At 31.6% G+C, this 19,170-nt stretch overlaps 1 protein-coding gene and 1 long non-coding RNA gene across 2 annotated transcripts; one reads left to right on the top strand and one right to left on the bottom strand.

Annotated features, from left to right (window-relative positions):
- The first annotated feature begins 5,128 nt into the window (after window positions 1–5,128).
- LOC107938830 (protein CREG2) lies at window positions 5,129–6,803 on the top strand. Its single transcript, XM_016872066.2, has 5 exons — window positions 5,129–5,441; window positions 5,737–5,772; window positions 5,971–6,172; window positions 6,260–6,338; window positions 6,415–6,803. Exons 1-5 carry the CDS (start codon window positions 5,281–5,283, stop codon window positions 6,534–6,536), a joined length of 600 nt encoding a protein of 199 aa, XP_016727555.1. The 5' UTR covers window positions 5,129–5,280; the 3' UTR covers window positions 6,537–6,803.
- On the bottom strand, window positions 6,768–7,852 carry LOC121216310 (uncharacterized). The gene is made up of 2 exons (XR_005912446.1): window positions 7,353–7,852; window positions 6,768–7,091 (listed from the first exon to the last, which is right to left on the bottom strand). It is a non-coding gene; the product is annotated as an uncharacterized lncRNA (long non-coding RNA).
- Between the last annotated feature and the right edge of the window lie 11,318 nt (window positions 7,853–19,170).

Here is a 19,170-nt window from a genome sequence, read left to right on the forward strand (position 1 = left end):
AATTAAGTTTGGTAGGATTTATGTTTAAAACCATCAAACTTACTAAGCTTCATTAAGCTTACTTGTTTGTTTAATGTCTTTGTAGATTAACTTGAAATCGGAGGATCAGATCAACACATCGGGCCATACTATCCAGTTTGTTCTGGTAGATTTTGTTATTCATATTATTGTTTATATGGCATGTAAAGGGTTGGTATGGATATGAAATACTTTGAAAAATAGTGTGAATGATATAGGCTTGTATGTATGTAATGTAGTAATAGATTTTGATAAATCAATGAGATGGATTAAATAGGTGAGTTTAAGAGATTGAGTATTTGTGATGTTAGGTCATGCTTAAAACATGATTTTGGCTTGATTTAATTGCTTATTTGGGATGTATTGGAGTATTGAAATGTTGTGTATAGGTTGATAGCAAAATGGGTGAGAAAAGAGGCCATAAAATGGCCTATTTTCGTCCACACGGGCGTGTCTCTCGGTCGTTTGTGACACATGGCCTAACACATGGGCGTGTGGTCTGGCCGTGTGTCCCCTACACCTTAAAATTTCAAAACAAAATGCCTAGGTTTTTGCATACGGCCTAGCACACAGGCGTGTGGCTTGGCCGTGTGACCCTTGCACCTTCTACACGGCCTAGCATATGAGCGTGTGGCTTGTTTGTGTGACCTAAGTCAGAGAGTTACACGGGTATGGACACGGTCTGAGACACGACCATGTGCCTCACATCGAATGCCTAAGCGACTTAAGACACGGGAGTGTCTCCTCACACGGCTTGGCCATATGAGCGTGTGTCCCTTACTCTCAAGAAAATTTTAAAATTTTGTGAAAAATTCTCTGAGTTTCTGATTTAGTCTCGATTCACTTCTAATGTGCATATTGGGCCTCAACGGCTCATACAAGGGACAATATAAGTATTTTATGAATGGTTTCTGACATGTTTATTAAATGTTATAAAATATTCTTATTTATTCTGTAAAGTTCGATAATGCTTCGTAACCCTGTTCCAGCGGCAGATAAGGGTTATGGGTGCTAACATTTTCCTTCTTAAGCTTGTTGACTAAAGGAAATCTTTATTAGAAGGACTATGCCAGAATGCTGCTACTATTGTGAATTGACTATTTTGTTTTGTATCATGCATGACTTTTAGGGGTGGCATAAAAATGTGTTTTGGAAATGATCTATACAAAAAAAAGCTACTATTTTTACAAGACTCTATTTTTTACAAGATTTCTATTAAGTATCATTGTCTAGATTTGAATTATTGTAATTTGTTTAATGAAGCTATTCTATTTAAACTTATACGCCAAATGGTTTGAACGTTATTTCAAACTGTTAATGATTTCATTCAAACTTCAATAAAACCACAACTATCATATGTTTATATGTATAACTTTGGAATAATTTTATAAAGCTTCCACAAAATTGTTTTGCTTTAAGCTAGTCCGATTTTGAGTAATGACACATCAAACTCGGATCCTATCATAGGGTCGGGTTTGGCGTGTTACATGACATGCAAACTTCGAAGCTAAAAATCTTAAAATAAGTTATGACCTGCCTCGAGAAATAGAATTCCTTATCTCGAGAAATGAGTTTAAAATAGTATGGGGTGTTACAATGTTTTTATTTTGTTCAACGAACAATAGAAACTTCCAATTTTGTCAATAGTGTTATTGTTCGATTTCGTATTGGTTACAATATGTTAAATTATTAACGAAATTGCTAAAGCGACATTTTTCTAAGTGGTATAATAACACATGTAGTCCGCAAACACTTACACATTCTTTCAATTTGGTCCTAATTCTAAATAATTCAACAAATTTAACCATTCATATTTAAAAATAGAGTAAACTACAGTAGTGACCCAACTATTGGTAAGTTTCTTGTTTGGTTACCCAATAATGAAAAGTTACAACATGGTCACTCAACTATTCGATTTTACCTTTTTTGGTTCCTAGTTGTTAAATGGCTAACAGAAAGAGGATGTGACAATTTTTATATTGGCATAATAGTAACTTTAACCCTCAACGTTTACGCATTGTGTAATTTGGTGTTTTTTGGTAGTTTTATTTTTCTCATGCTTTTAAAATTAACCATCAATGTCACAAACAAAAACAAAACTACAAAGAAAACCAAATTACACAATATGTAAATGTTGAGGGTTAATAAAATAAAATAACCCATATTTCCCGAGAAAACTCCATTGTTTTTCTCAGCAATTCAACAACTTTTCCTCTCAAATATCCAAATCTTCTTTCCCATTAAAGTTTGAAACATTTCAAGTTGGTTCACAAAACCCAAAAAACTAATTTCATCTCTTCAACACCCAAAAATCTGCAACACATTTCATCTTTCAAGTTCTTTCAAAAAAAACCAAAAAACTAATTTCCTTAACAATTTGGTTCCTCCCCTAGTTTAAGTTTTTTCGAACTTCCAAATCAAGTAACATGTTAAAAGAATATTTCTATGAAAAATTGAAGCAAATGATAATTAACATTAACAATTCCACCAAATATCTAACGTATTAACAGTATATGGCATGTAGAAACAAAAGGTTTGCTTGCTTTGTAAAAAGAAACTGTGGGTGCAATACTACTTCCAATTATATTTACAGTTTCAACCACGAAATTTAAAGTGCGTAAAAAAATAAATATCAACATTGAGATTGAATTTTTTTTTAAAAGTAGAAAATTGAAATATTTAAAATAAACTATATTGAAGCAAGAAGGAAAATTTCAATTGAATAACATATTAATAAAAATATTAGTTTAATTTCATTTGGAAGTTCGAATTTTAAACTAAAATATGTGAAAAATATTATGATATTTTAAATAATTGGTTTTTTATATTTGGAAAATTTTAAGAACATTTTTATTTATTGTCATTGGAATATTCTAATTTAAGATTATTTTTCTAAATGATTTAGTTTTAATAAATAATACTTTTGTTATCAATAATATTGAGTGTAATAATAATACACATTGCGCTTTCAAGAGAAAATTCAAGTTCACCTCCTGAAAATAACATTGTTAGGAGGATACTTTAATTACACAAAAAAAAATTTATTACTTCCGTTTTTCAAGCATAAAAAAAATGTATAATATTCTTTATTTTTTAGTAAAGGTATAAAATATCTTATGAGCTTAAGGCTAAATTTTCATAGTTACATACATTTAGCATTAAATTATATCCAAATGGAAAGATTGATTTTAAAGGTTTTTATCGTAAATAATACTTAAATTATCAATGGTCCCAACTTATTTAAAAAACAACATCAACCAATAAAAATATATATTAAATATACATTTTTTTACAAAAAAATATTTTAAATATTAATTTGAAAATCAAGATATAATTTAGGGGTCAATTTTCCACTACACTAAAAATTTATTACTAAAATTTACTATAAAATACTGCTATAAAAATTAAAGAATTATAAATTACACTAACTTAATTATAACTTTTCATACAAATAAACTAAATAGAAAGAAAGATAAACATTCTCGTGTATTCTTAATATTTTCTATTGAGACATTAATTGAATCTTTTATACCCAAATCTTAGTCTCACTGTATCAATTCTCTTCTAAATTTATTTTAATTACTTAATTTAAATTAAATAATTAAAAATTACTATTACTTTCTTACAAAATGTTTTAAAATATAATCAAACCACTCAACACCAAGTTAATATATTATAAAAATATAGAATTTAATGATAAATACTTTTAGGATATTAAAATAGCAAAATAAAATTTTGAATTGGATGGATAAACCATTTTATAATTTGAATAGGATCCGAAGTAAATCGAACAAATATGTTTTAAACTCTCCTCTTTGCCTACTTCTATGTCAGTTATAACCATATAATCTGATGACGTACACAATATAACCCACAAGCAAGAAGTTTGGTGGATTTAGGATCATTTACCTGACTCTAACAATATCTTGAAACCGAAAGCCATAACTGCCGTTTGGGACAACTGAAAAACATTAATTAGATTTGATTAGTGACGGTACGTGGAAATTATATGTAATATGTTATAGTTGATTGAGTTTTAACTCGATTGGCATCGGTATTATTGTCTGTGTAGGAAGACGTAGGTTCCAGTGTGTTAAAAGTGATGGGAAGGGGTTATGGATAGTTTTAGTCATTGTATCAAAAAAAGCAGATATGATAACAACTTATAGTGAAATTAAGTTTACTTAACATGTCAAAATATTAAGAAATTTTACTTAACATGCGATCAAAATGTTATCACGTGGATGAAAGCAAAATTCAATGTTAAAAATATTGATATAAATCATAAATAGAGCGCTAACCTACTTATAAAAACCCTCAGCAATAGACATTAGGTAACATTTAATAATAATAAAAACAAAACCATCGCGAAAATATTATTTTTTACTTTCTTAAAAATAATTTTTATAATAATTTCAATGATTAAGTTGGTCCTGAGTTGAATTACAACACCAACCACATTTATCTATACTAGTAATTTTATCACATGCTTATCATTTAAATAAATAATGAAATATATAAGTAGTTTAAATTAAAATAAAAATAATTTATGTGTGATAAATAATGAAATATATTATTTGAAACTAATAACAATAACATTCAAAATTAAAATAAAACAAGTAGTTTAAATTGTGAGTAAAAATAAATTTATATTCAAATCCCATTATCGATTCGACTCGTGACACCAATTCAGTCACACACTTAAATAATAGTAAGAAAAATACATAGCGCCTAATATGGGTGAAAATATAATTTATGTGAAAATTCATATATAAAAAAAAAATAGGTTTTAGTTAAAATGGGAAACTTAAAGATTTAAATTAATTCAAATCTCTTTACATTTTTGTAAGTTTATTTAAGGGATGAAAATACAAAAATACCCTTTACGTAATATCTAATAATGATTTAAAATTTGGTTTTTTGATATTTTTCTTGATCGACTTGGTGTTGCATTGACTTGTACCACAAACTTTGTCACACACTTAATAAAATTATAGTATAGAAGCATAGATATAACTACCAACGATTTGATTGAAAATATTTTTACGTAATAATATTAAAATATACTAAAAAAAACAACAACAAAAAAGATAACTTGAAAGTTTACACAAACAGAAACGTTGAATTACTTGCCCTTGCCCGATACCTGTCTTTAAAACAGCAATTTTTTATGCATAATTACAGATATTCTGTCCAGTTGAGTTGAGTTCATCTTCATCTTCATCTTCATCTTTCTTACAGAGTCATACAGAAACAAAGAGCATGAAAAGTAAATGCTTTTACTGTTTCTTATTCTTGATTTTTCTGGGTTTTCAAGATTGTTGTGAGGGAAGGTGGTTGTTAGCTTCACCAAAACCTGACAGAAATAATGCTGCTGGTTATGCTCGTTGGTTGGTCTCCCAGAGTAGCTGGGGGATTTTAAGGTTATAATTTTTCTACGAAAATCATTATTTCTAAATGCTGAGATAAATCCATCAGTTCAATTTCTTGTTTTATTACTGAATTAAGTTTTAGTTTATACACTTCATTTTCCTTAAAATGGTAAAATACTTATCTTTAATATTCGAATCAGACATATATAGTTCAAACTATTAGTACATGAACATCTTTAAAGACAAAATCAAACACACCTATGTTGTATTTTCACTACCAAAGTGGAGTAACATACGAAAATATTGTTGTGTAGGATTGGCTTATTTTTCATTTTAAATTTTGCAGTACAATATCAATGGAATTGGGAGGATCACCATTTGGGTAAGTTTTCATAACCTACATTTTATTCTTTGTTAATGAATTGAAGATATTCCTCATGTTTAAGCTCGGCTTTATTACTTTCAAGACCTTATGCTTGTCCATCACCTGATCTATTATGGGTATTTGCAATGTCCGAACATGTCGTGATACTCTGTTATGGCCCTTCATTTTCCCCTACTTCATCAACTCGTGCTGCAGGAATGTTGTTTCGTTTAGCGATGGGGTAGTGGACAAAAGCACTGGCATCCCCTATTTCTACTTGACAACCCTCGATCCCACCGCAAGAAATGCATTGAAAGACCATCGGTCCTCCCTCACAATCAGTGAGAATCCGCTCGGAACTTGTGGAAATGCGGATCCAGAGAACCCTGTTTGTGCAAAAATCACACTCACAGGAAAGGTACATTTGCTATAAATACCAGTCACACACACATCGACTTTTGTAATGAAACTTGAACCAAATTGGGTTCTGTTTTTGATGTTTTAGTTGGTACTGCTTGATGCAAACTCCAAAGAGTCGAAATTTGCTCAAACTGCCTTGTTCACAAAGCATCCAGAGATGAAAGGTAATTCTTAACCCAAACCCAAAATGACTATCATTTACTTGGTGTAGCGACCAAAGTTGCATTCGTTGATTAACAGGGTGGCCTAAGAGTCATAACTTCCGGATCTTCAAACTTAAGATGGAAAACATATTCATGATTAACTGGTTTGGCGGCCCTAAACCTCTCACCGTTGGTCAATACCTCAAATACAAAATGTGAGTATCAAAGCTCTATATTGTGTTCACAATTTGTATGTCAAAAGTTCCCAAAGGTATACACTTGGTACTGAAAAATCATCTGTGATGATGAATAAGCCTTACTTCATATCGTAATCGCATTTTTAATGTTTGGAAATTAAATCTTTTCGTCACGGAAAAAAATAAAATTCAAATCTGAACTCCATTATTGTACTTCGTTATATTTGTTTATGAATATGAACTAGGATGTAAATAAATCCAACATAATCCTTCCTGTTGTTTACATTTATATGATTCAGAATATTGTATTTTGAAGCAATAAAACGATATTAACGTGGAAAACGTGAAGTTGTATGATGTTTGTAATAGCCCAATTTTGGCCCGGCTAAAAAAACTAATTTTAAAATTAACAGCAGTCCATGGCCCAATGGCCCAACACCTAAACCTTAGCCCAACACAAAACTAAAAACTAAGAAACCCTAGGAGCAAAGTCCTTCGCCGCCGCCTCTAGCAAAGTCCCCAGGCGCCGCACATCTCGCAACCGGCCTTCTCCACGCGCGCCGTACTCCACGTTCACCTGCAAAACAGATTCAAAGAATCCAAACAGTGTAAAACAACAAAAAATAGGGAAAGAAGTAGTTCTCAGGCTATAAAACGGCCAATATTTTGTATTGAAAAAGGGGAGGGGGATTTCAAAAATATCAATAGAAAAACTTTAACGTTTAAATCCATTTCTGCTTTACTCTTTTTCGGCATTTTTTTAGTCTACTGTTATTGTTTATTTCCTACACTATTTACATATACCAAAAAACAAAACAAAAGAAGGGTTTTCACTTACCTCGGTCGCCGAAAGGAAGAGAAAACTGAAGGGATTTCTCGTTTTTGGCCTGATTGTTGCCAAAATCTCGGTGTTTTTGACCCAAATCTGGGCTCTCCTCGAAAAAAGGAGTGAAAAGAGGGGGTTTTGAATTTTCCGACCACCGCGCAAAGCGACGCCGTTGCCGGCAACCTGCGGCCGGCAAGGCGGCGGTTGACCGGACCCTTGGCCGGAGCTAGACCGGTGCCTGGAGGGGGCAGAGGTTTTGAGAGAGATTTTTGTTTTTTTTTTTGAAGAAAGGAACTGAAAATGAATTTTTTTTAAAAAAAAAATTTATAGAGCAGGGTTAAACGACGTCGTTTTGGCCTGTGTGCATAGCCCCAAAACGGCGCCGTTTTAACCTGGATCGACCCGACCCGAACCGCCTAGGATCCGCGGGTTTTTGGAAAAAAGGGGTTATTTCCGCCGCTAGTCCTTCCGATTTTGAGGCTGTTTACAATTTGGTTCTCTTCCTCATTTTATTCCTGATTTCTCCCTTAAAATTTTGTTTTATTTTCAATTTAGCTCTTTTTTTTGTTATTTTAGTTATTTTCTTATTAAAGTAAATAAATTTATTATTATTATTATTATTATTATTACTCTTATTTATTTATTTACTACTATTATTCGTTTATTAATGTATGATTATTTATTATTATTCTTAGTTATTATTATTATCACTATGTAATTATATATACTTTTTGATCCCAAGCTTCATTATATGTATATACTTTTAATTGTTATATAAAGTTTTCTTTTTATAAATACATACATTTTTTACAAAACATATATATCATTTATCTTTTAATTCCAAAGATATTTTTACTTTATTTTTGTAAATATGTACATATATACATATTTTTACATTCATATATATATACCTATATACATACATATTTTAATTTTTATATATACATATTTCTATTTTTTTTTCTTTCATATATTTTATAAGTTATATACATATCTGTATAAATCTAAATACATTTTTTTAATTTTCATAAATATATATACATATTTTCATAGTTTACTTATATATTATACTTATACATTTTTTTATATATTTTGTAAATACATATACATATATAATTTAAATTAAAGCATTTGTTTCATGTTATACATTAACATTTTATCATACTTTTAAAGAAAATATATTTGGATTCATCAAAGCATTGAAATCATTTTTGTTCAAAGGCTTTCAAGATCATGTAATATTCGATATTTGGGGATTTTCGAGAAAATTGAGCCCTAACGTATTGGGTTTCAATTTTTCTTGTTAACCCTAAATAATCGAGAATATTTTTAAAAAAACGCATAAATAAAAATCATTTTCGAGAATACAACATGTTGTGTCCTAATGTATTGGGTATGACATATTGTTTTCTTGAGATGAAAGTTTTCCTATAAAAAAGGGGTAATATTCCAAGTTTGGGAGTTTTGAGAAATTGTACTCTAACGTATTGAGTCTCGATTTCTTCATTTAACTTAAACAATTGAATAGTCCCTCAATAAGAAGATTTTAATATGTATACAAGTTTTTAAATACAAAGATCATATTTTAAAAATCTTTTTAACCTTTTGACATCACGGCATTAATAATCAATTTGGTACCGATTGTGGGCGTTACAAGGGTGCTAACCCTTCCTCGTGCGCAACTGACTCCCGAACCTGTTTTCTCAAAATTCGTAGACCAAAATAGTTTTTAAGGTGAGCCGATCACACCTCAACATAGGATCGGTGGCGACTCCAATTTTTATTTTTTAAAGTCGACAACTAAATTTTTTTGTTTTCAAAAAATGGTTTCGAAAATGTTTATAAAGACAAGTCATGGCTCTTACGGCTAGCAAAGGTCTAAGTTACCTAAACTAGGAATCCGTGCGGGATAATGAGAAAATCATGCTAAACTTTTTCAAAGGACTTTCATTTCCCAATAACAAATATTCAAATATGTGGGCAATATGAATACCTTAAGGAAAAGGATATCATGAGTAAAGTTGGAGCCGATGCTTGATATTCAGGCAAGCAAATGTTCCCTTTGTATGATCCCATTCTTAGTGAATGTTATTTCAATCATTCGTTATTTAGAAATATTTGTATCTGACATATTTGAATATGAATACAGAGATATAAGTCAGCAAGTATCCTATCAGTACATAAAAAATACATATGCATTCAGAGGAACTTTTTTCTCCCTTTCGTTCTTTTTGAATGCATTTTGGGTTGACTTTGGCAGCAATTCGATTATAGATATTGAACATTATGAATTGTACAAGTTGTGATAATAGATACCAAGCAGCATTCATCTCTTCATTTTCAAACTCATTCACTCATTGAAATCCATCAAATGCCAATTAGCGGTTTGACTTCTTATAATATTCATATCACAGTTTTGGTATGTGTAATCTCATAATCCTGTTCAAAGTTTTATATTTATAAGATTACGGAAAGTTTTTTTTTTGTCGTATCATATTTTCTTTATTGAGTTTTTATTATATAAGATAGTTTTCGATGAGCTTTGAATATGATGTGGGTTTCACATTGAGCAAGCTCTTGTCATTCATGCGCATAAAATGTTCCTATCTGGGAAACTAATCATTCAGCGAATTTGGTGAAAGAATTTGCTTGTAAACATGTTACAAATTCATGTTTCCAATTAGAACATTTTTATAACTGTTCAATAGTTTGATTAGCAGTCGGGATTTCAGATGGTCAAAGCGTTTCTTTTTTTTTTAAATATGAGAATTTATTTTTATCTTTAAAGTAGATAATAGTTTATAGCAAAGTTTCTCCTTTATCGGAAGAGTCTTTCTCTTCTGCTTTACTGGAACGATCAGGATCCTCGATCTTTGAGGGCCTCAAGAGACCCCCAAAAAAAGTTAAGAATAAATCTCCTGATGATCCTGAACTAGAGGATGTGGTAATGGAAGATGGCTTCCCAAAGATTTCATGGCAAAACAAACTTGTAGGAAATGTGGAGGATAGGGGGTTAGGGGATGAAGTGGTTGTGGAGTCAAAACTTGAAATTGGGGAGGATGACTACACGACTAGTATTGAAGGCGAGTATCTTGAGATTACTTTTTCTGAGCAGACTCATGAATGGATTGATAGGAACATGGCTAAGACAGTTGTAGTGCTAAGACAATTGTAGTGCGTTTCTTTGGAGAAAAAAATTGGCTACAAAGTTATGGTAGGTCAGCTACAGTCATTATGGGGTTTAACTGGGAGATTCCAAGTGGTTGACCTTGATAAAAATTCTTCCTGGTTAAACTCAGTAATCAAAAGGACTATGATAATGCTCTGATGGAAAGGTAATGGATGATTATCTTGTGGTACAACCACAGACTCGAGATTTCACAACAAGTGAAAGTTATCCTTCAAATATGGTAGCCTGCGTAAGGTATCCTTGACTCCCATATCAAAACTATACTAAAGGTTTGTTGAGAATCATCTCCCAAGTGGTGGGAAAGATTATAAAAGTTTATTATAACACGATAGAAGCGAAGAGGGGTCGCTTTGCTCGCCTGGTGGTAGTGGTTGATCTAAAAAAACCTTTAATTTCTTGTGTTGGTATTGATGGTCATGTTCAATATATGGAGTATATGGGCTTGCTTGTCATCTGTTACAAGTGTGGCTACTATAGGCACACTAGGAAGAGTTTTCTGAAATAGCAAGAGAATGAGAAAAAGGTGGACTTAACAGAGCCAACGATGGTGCTAATTATTGATATTGTGACGATTACAACTATGGGTGCTACGAAGGATTTGGTTTCTCTCTACGGGCCTTAGATGCAAGTTTCGACCCGTAGACGATGACCAAATATTTCGGGAAAGTCTACAATGAAAGGAAAACAATATCAACTGTTAGTTGAAGGAGTGAGCAAATCATGCTTCCAAATCTTGGAAGATAATGGTGATGAGAATGAAGTTGTTTTTGATAAGGACACTGAATATTATCAAATGAAAAATAAGGAAATTGAATATTTTCAAATGAAAGATAAGGTGAATTTGAAAGGGAAATAATCAAGGCGAGAGATTTTATAGGGATTAAATTTTGAAAGGTTGGTGAATGATTCACGTGAAGGAAAAATTAATGGTGGGCCAGTCACGAAGACTAATGAGAAAAGGTCACAATCTACCCTTGAGAAAGACTGATCCAAGGAGATGAGGTAGGAGAAAGTAAGGGAAATGGGCCTTTGATCCTACCTAGTTTCAATCCAATCATGATTAATGCTACTACCTTACCAGAATCGAGTCACACAGCTGTGATCATTGAAGACAACAAGACCTTAATGGGTAAGGCTTGTTAAAATTGAATGTCGATAATGGCAATATAGAATGACCACAAAGCAATAAGAAAGAAAAAACACTTATGTGAAAACCCTTTCAGGAAAAAACTACGGCATAGGATAAGAAAATTCAATAATGTTGAAAATCGAATGATACAAGAGGAGTTTCGACTACATCTATTTAAAGGTTAAAAACCATATTCTAATCAATGTCAAATAGAAGAAGTGTAGTTCTATATAGATCATCTAGTTTTTCCACAGTATTTTATTTTAACAAGGACTAGGGTCACGCAACTCTAACAATCTCCACATTAACATGAATTCTCAATGAACAAGTTTTTCACCATGAACTCTCAACGAATAAGTTCTCCACCTCTTCCACGAAACCCCTAAAGGGGTATTCTTCAATAATGAACACCAAGTCCAAGCAATGCTCAAACTTAGTTATAGGAAGTGGCTTAGTCATCATATCTGTAGGATTATCATGAGTACTAACTTTGCTCACAACAATATCACCACAAGCAATAATATCACATACAAAATGATAACGAACATTAATGTGTTTTATTTTCTCATAAAATATTTGATCATTCGTAAAGAATATGGCATTCTAACTATCACAAAACACTGTACTAATATGAAGGTCTTTACTAGCTCACCAAAGAGTCCCTTTAACCAAATAATTTTTTTACAAGCCTTAGTAATTGTCATGTACTCAACTTCAGTAGTGGACAAAGCAACTATAGTTTGCGAAGTGGCTTTCCAACTAATTGCACAACCCTCAATAGTAAAGACATACCTTGTGAGAGATATTCTTTTATCAAGGTCTCCAGCAAAATAAAAATCAACATACCCAATGACTCCATCTCAAGTTCTTTCAAACTATAAGCAAACATTAGTGGTACCTCGTAAGTATCTTAAAATCCACTGAACTGCTTTCCAGTGTTCTTTACCGGGATTTGTCATGTATCTACTAATTGTACTAATTATACATGATAAATTTAGGCTTGAGCAAACCGTAGCATACATGAGAGATCCCACTACACTAGAATATGGAGCACGTGAAATGTAGTCAAACTCATCATCTGATTGAAAAGACAAAGCCGATGAAAGTCTAAAGTGATTTGCTAATAGAGTACTAACAGGCTTGGCACTCTACATATTGAATCTACAAAGAACTTTATCAATGTACCCTTTCTAACTTAGGTACAATTTACATGTGTTTTTATATCTGGGAATCTTCATCCCAAGTATCTTCTTTGCTACTCCCAAATCTTTCATTTCAAATTCTTCACTAAGTTGGGCTTTAACCTTTCTTATCTCTCTTTTATCTTTGGTTTCTATCAACATATCATCAATATAAAGGAGTTGGTATATAAATAAACTATTACTATTTTTCTTAAAATAAATACAACTGTCAAAGTTACTTCTTTTGAAATCATGAGTAGTTATAAATGAATCAAACCTCTTGTACCAATGCATTGGTGACTATTTTAAGCCATAAAGGGATTTTTTAGTAAACAAACATAGTCCTTCTTTTCTGAGACTATAAAACCCTCTAGTTGTTGCATATAAATATCTTCCTCAAGTTCTTCATGTAAGAACATTATTTTTACATCTAACTGCTCAAGCTCTAAATCATACATGGCCACAATACCAAGTAAGGTTCGAATCGAACTATGCTTCACAATTGGAGAAATCACATTTGTGAAGCCTACATCTAGAATCTGGCTATAACCTTTTTACAACCAACATTGTTTTATATATGGGTTTTTCAACTCCTAGGGTCCATTCTTTCTTCTTGAGCACCCATTTACAACGAACAACCTTTTTACCCTTAGGAAGCTTCACTAGGTCCCATGTTCTATTATTATAGAGTGATTTCATTTTTCTTATATGGAAATCATTCACTTTCCTGAATCTTCACAGCTAACTGTCTCAGAATAAGTAGATGGCTCTTGATTTGCATCTATATCTTCAGTCAAGTTTAAAGCATAAGCAACTAAGTCAACCTCGGCAAACCTCTTTAGAGGTTTAATTTCTCTTCTAGGTCTATTCTTGGCAATAGAATATTGTGGTGAAAAACCAACTCTACTCTAAGTTTCTGTAACAACTTGAAGAGTAGACTCTATTGTAGGTCGTGGATCAATCTGAAGCTCCGCTTGATTTGAACTTTGTTGGTTTTTATTAGAAGAGTCTTTAAGAGGTAAGTTAGGCAACATAGCAAGTTCATCAAAAATAACATCTCTACTAATTACAACTTTCCTCGTTTTAGGACACCATAATTTATAACATTTAACACCAACCTTATAACCAAGAAAAACACACTTAATGGATCAAGGTTCTAATTTCCCATTATCAATATGAGCATACGCAGGACACCTAAGAATCTTCAAATCAGAATAATCAGCATGATTACCAAACCATACCTCTTGTGAAGTCTTTTTCTCAATGGCAATGAATGGAGACCGGTTAATCAGAAAACATACAGTAAAGGCTGCTTCAGCCCAGAACAACTTTGGTAAACAAACATTTGACAACATACATCGAACCTTTTCCATGATTGTTCTATTCATTCATTCTACAACGTTGTTCTGCTGTGGAGTATGGCGAACTATCAAGTGTCTCACGATCCGTTCTAATTTTCACAATTCATTAAACTCATTAGAACAGAATTCCAAACCATTATGTGTGAGGGTGTTTTATCTATTTTCCTGTTTGTTTCTCGATTATAGTTTTCTAATCTTTAAATGTGAAAAACACATTACTTTTCAGCTTTAGAAAGAATACCTAAACTTTTTCTAGAAAAATCATCAATGATCGTTAACATATAATTAACGCCACCTCTTGAAGCCACTCTAGATGGTCCCTAAAAATACAAAATATATATAATTTAACGTTTTCTTCGCGTTATGAATTCCTCTGGTGAATCAAACTCTCTTTTGCTTCCCAAAAACATAGTGCTCATAGAACTTTAGTTTGCTAATACCTTGTCCATCAAGAAGTTCTCTTTTGCTTAATTCTGCCATGTCGTTCTCACTCATATGCCCTAGATGCATATACCAAAATCTAGTAACATCATCATCTGACAAGGAAGAGGAAGCAACAACTGCATCACCAATAACAGTTGAATCATTCAAAATATATAACTTGACAGTCTTTCTCTGCCCTTTCATCACAACGAGGGAACCCTTGTTAATTTTTAGAACCACACTTTTAGCTATGTACTTGAACCCTTTTGAATCAAGATTACTCAATGAAATCAAGTTACTCTTCAATTTTGGTACATGTCGTACGCCACTAAATGTTCTGATGACTCCATCGAACATTTTAATTTTGATCGTGTCAATGCATGCGATTATACATAAAGCATTATTTTCCATCAAAACAACATATTTAGACACTATTTCATATGTTGTAAACTAATCTCGATTGTGACTTATTTGGAGGGTGCAACCAAAATCGATGATTCACTTCTTACTTACTTTAGAGTTGTCAGCAGAAGCAACTAAGAGTTTACCATCACTGTAATCTCTCATAACATCAGTTTCACCGGATTGTTCTAGTTGTTTTCCCTTTTGATTCGTCGTTTTTCTTTTGATTTTATTCTACAACTTATAGCACTAAGACTTAATGTGCTCTTTCTTCTTACAGAAGTTACAGGTTTTATCTTTGTTTGAAGATCTCGATCTACCTTTAGATTTACTGCGAGGATTTCGTCCTTGTGTCCTCCCACGATTATCATTAGTATTTCGTTCTTGTCTCCCACGAATAATGAGAACCTCTCCCTGAGAGTTAGATCCAGGCACAAGATGCTTCATCTTATCATACAAGGCTAAGGAAGGCTAAGGAAGCATAGACTTCATCAACTATGAGAGATTCGCAACTATACAAAATTGTATCTCTAAAAATTAAATAAGACAAGGGCAACGAACAAAGTAGAATTAACCCTAAATCTTCTTTATCATATTGAACATTCATGGCCTCTAGGTCTAAAAGAATTTCTTTAAACACATTTAAGTGTTCGTACAAAGACACACATTCCTCCAAAAAATAAGCATAAAAATGCTGCTTCATATGCAGCTTGCTAATTAGGGTTTCGACATACATAACTGCTGCAGCTTTGCCTATAATACAGTAGTGGTCTTCTCCTTCAACACGTCCTGTAGAATTTCATTCGATAGATACAGTTGTAATTGTGTTAAAACCTTTCGATCTTTACGCTTCTTCTCTTCATTTGTCAATTTCGAAAGTATATTATCTAACCTTAGAAGGGCATCCTTCAAATCCATCTGCGTAAGAACTGTCTGCATCTTTACCTGTCAATCTAGTGTTGCAGTCAAACAGTGAAATATCATACTTCATTGTCACAATTATCGTGATCGAGAAAAGTAACCTGAAAAGCTCTGATACCAGTTTGTTAAAATTAAACGTCGATAATGGTAATATAGAATGATTGCAAAGTAATGATAAAGAAAAATAAAACACAAATTTACATGGAAACCCTTTTGGGAAAAAATCACGGGCAAAGGAGAAGAAAATTCACTAATTTTGAAAATCGAATGATACAAAAGAAGTTTCGACTACATCTATTTAAAGGTTGAAAAACCTTATTCTAATCAATGTCAAATAGAATAACTGTACTACTATACAGATTATACTTATGCAACATAGTCTGTACACAAATCCTCTAGTTTTGCCATTGTATTTTAATTTAACAAAGATTCGGGTCACACAACTCTAACAAGGCCCATCACATGGGCCATTGTATTACTTCTTCTTCAGAACATCCCATGTATGCAATGAGGAGGGTTGGTACGCCTGTGCATGAAATAACCAAGTGTGGGTTTAAAGTACAAAAATAAACAAGGTCATGCCAAATCTTCAAGGTCGTTGTTGTCTGCATAGATTGATTCAATGACTCGTTAGTTGGATAATGTTGATAATGTTTCGGGATAATTCATGGTTGTCGTGATGTGTTATTAGAAATAGATTATTTGGAAGCGTTGCATCATATTAAGGGTACTCTAATGATACAACAGTCGAATTTTTATGTCATTCATGTCATCTGAGACCTGTTGCGTCGAGATTGGCTATTGGTATTAGACATGTGCGTCGAGAATGCGATAGGATGGCTGATTGCTTTGCAAAGGCTGCAGAAGGAATGGTTATTGACTTTTACTCTTGGTCCTAACCTCCTAATTTTACTTTGAATATGTTGTATGAGGATATTACTAGTTTATCTTTTCCTAGATTGATTGATATGTAATAGCTTTTACCTTCCTTAATAAAAAAAAGTTCAATTCAGCAATTCTTATAAAACCAGATCAACACATGATTAGCTAGGAGATGTATCTTTAATCTAACAGGATTGTGTTTTCGCCTTTTTATCCTTCATTTGATTAACATTAAATATTATTATTGGATTTTAATAATATCACATTATTGAATCTCAAACTGTGACTATTAATAGGATTTTTTTTAAGAATAATTTAAATTTAAATCATCATTTTAAAAAATAACATTGTATTATTCAATCATCTCATGTCAATTATGTATTTATGAAATATAGGCCTTTTAGACTATTAGGCTTGAAACCTAAATTCCAACTGGTTAACGAATGGAATCCAATGATTTTTTTATCAATAAAAAGATTGCAACCTTTTCTCAAGTTTTTCGATGGTCGAATGAAAATTTTGCAAACCCAAAACTTGGATATTCACTCTTTACGGAGTTAAAGTGAGAAAATCCAATTATTACACTATTTGAACATTGAAAAAAAAAAGTACCGTCAAGAACAGTATTTGAATGTAAGCCCCTCCATTCCCTAATCACAAACATTTTAATTTTAAATAATATTAATATTTTCATTGATTGCAACCTATCTGTAGTATAATTCATGTTATAAAGTAAAAGTGGAACAGTTGATGTTTGATGGGATCATTTGATTTTCACTCTGTACCAAAACAATATCCGACATTACGATTATTCTTGGTTTGTCTGCATTTAATTGAATGAGAAGGACAAGAATTTATATCACCAAGGATGGATAATATTGAAGAAATTATATCACCCATAATTCCACAAGCAAGTTTGGAGGTCATCAAAGTCATTTAATGTTTTTATTTGTTAATTTTGAGCTCTGTTATTATTAGACGTATTTTTCATTTGTTACTGAATAAAAATTCGTGAAATATTCAATAAATTTTTAGAAACTGTAATAAAAATTTTGACTGTTTGACCAAAATAACTTTTGATACTTAACAAAGATTGAAGATTTTTGAAGAAATTTCGAGAGAGGTGTTAACATTTTTTTCTATGGTCCAAGCAAAGGATGTGAATAAAAATGGATTTTTTTATCTAAAATATTAATAAAATCAATTAATCATATCAAATGTTATTATTTTTATATGTGAAATGTTTTAAATAATTATTTCAGATACACATACATAATATATATAATACTAAAATATTTATAAAATAAAATAACTATTTTGAAATATTTCACATATAAAAATAACTATTTCAAATATCATTACTTTTAGTAATTATAATTTTTATATGTAAAATATTTACTTTTTTCATTCATATCATGAGTGTGGCAAATTTTAGTATGATATATTTTTGTATGTGCAGTTGAAATAATTATTTGAAATACTTTAAATATAAAAATTATAATATTTGAAATAATTATTTTATAATATTAAAATTTATCATGCCCACAATGGAGGTGAAAAATAATGATATTTGAAATAAGGATAAACTACACCCAAGATTACTAAACTATTAGTACGTTTAAGTTTTAATCACTCAATTTTAAAAAAGTTATAAAATGGTCATTGAATTTGTTATTAAAGTTAGGAAAAGAAAGGAATGAATTTCAGTATATCTATTGTTGTACAAGTACTAGATATTTATACTAGTACTTAGAAACTATACATGGAAACTAACTAGTCAAGATCCTAAGTTATAGCCTAATTTGCAGGCTAAAAATACAAATTTACATTAACATAGTTAAAATCCTAAGTTATAGCCTAATTTACATGGTAAAATACAGATTTACATTAGCATCCCCCTTCAAACTCAAGGTGATGTTGTGGACCATAACTTGAGTTTGGAAACTAAGTTATGAAATCTGATTGAAAGATGCGTCTTTGTGAAAATATTTGCGATCTGGGCTAATGAGATGACAGAAGCAAGGTGTAGAGTGCCTTGAGTAACATGATGTCGTACAAAATGACAGTAAATCTCTATGTGTTTTTACCTTCATGAAACACATCATTATGGACGATCTGAATTGCACTATGATTCTCACAATGCAGAACAGTAGTAGTAGGAGACAAGAGTCCCATATCTTCAAGTAGTAGACTTAGCCAAAGTAACTCCAAATTTGTATCAACAAGAGCACAATATTCATATTTGATGCTAGAGCAAGCAACAACAGCATGTTTCTTACATTGCCAAGAAATAAAGGAATCATTAAAAAGAAACAATAACTAGTGGTTGAGCATCAGTCTG

This window comes from Gossypium hirsutum, chromosome D04, assembly GCF_007990345.1.
Source record: "Gossypium hirsutum isolate 1008001.06 chromosome D04, Gossypium_hirsutum_v2.1, whole genome shotgun sequence".
Lineage (NCBI taxonomy): Eukaryota > Viridiplantae > Streptophyta > Magnoliopsida > Malvales > Malvaceae > Gossypium > Gossypium hirsutum.

What these genes read in the sequence shown, in the direction of transcription:
- LOC107938830 (XM_016872066.2), top strand. Translation starts at nt 5,281, where the DNA reads ATGAAAAGTAAATGCTTTTACTGTTTCTTATTCTTGATTTTTCTGGGT. An exon ending in AGTAGCTGGGGGATTTTAAG is followed by an intron (nt 5,442 to 5,736) that starts GTTATAATTTTT and finishes TAAATTTTGCAG; the next exon opens with TACAATATCAATGGAATTGG. An exon ending in AAAGCATCCAGAGATGAAAG is followed by an intron (nt 6,339 to 6,414) that starts GTAATTCTTAAC and finishes GTTGATTAACAG; the next exon opens with GGTGGCCTAAGAGTCATAAC.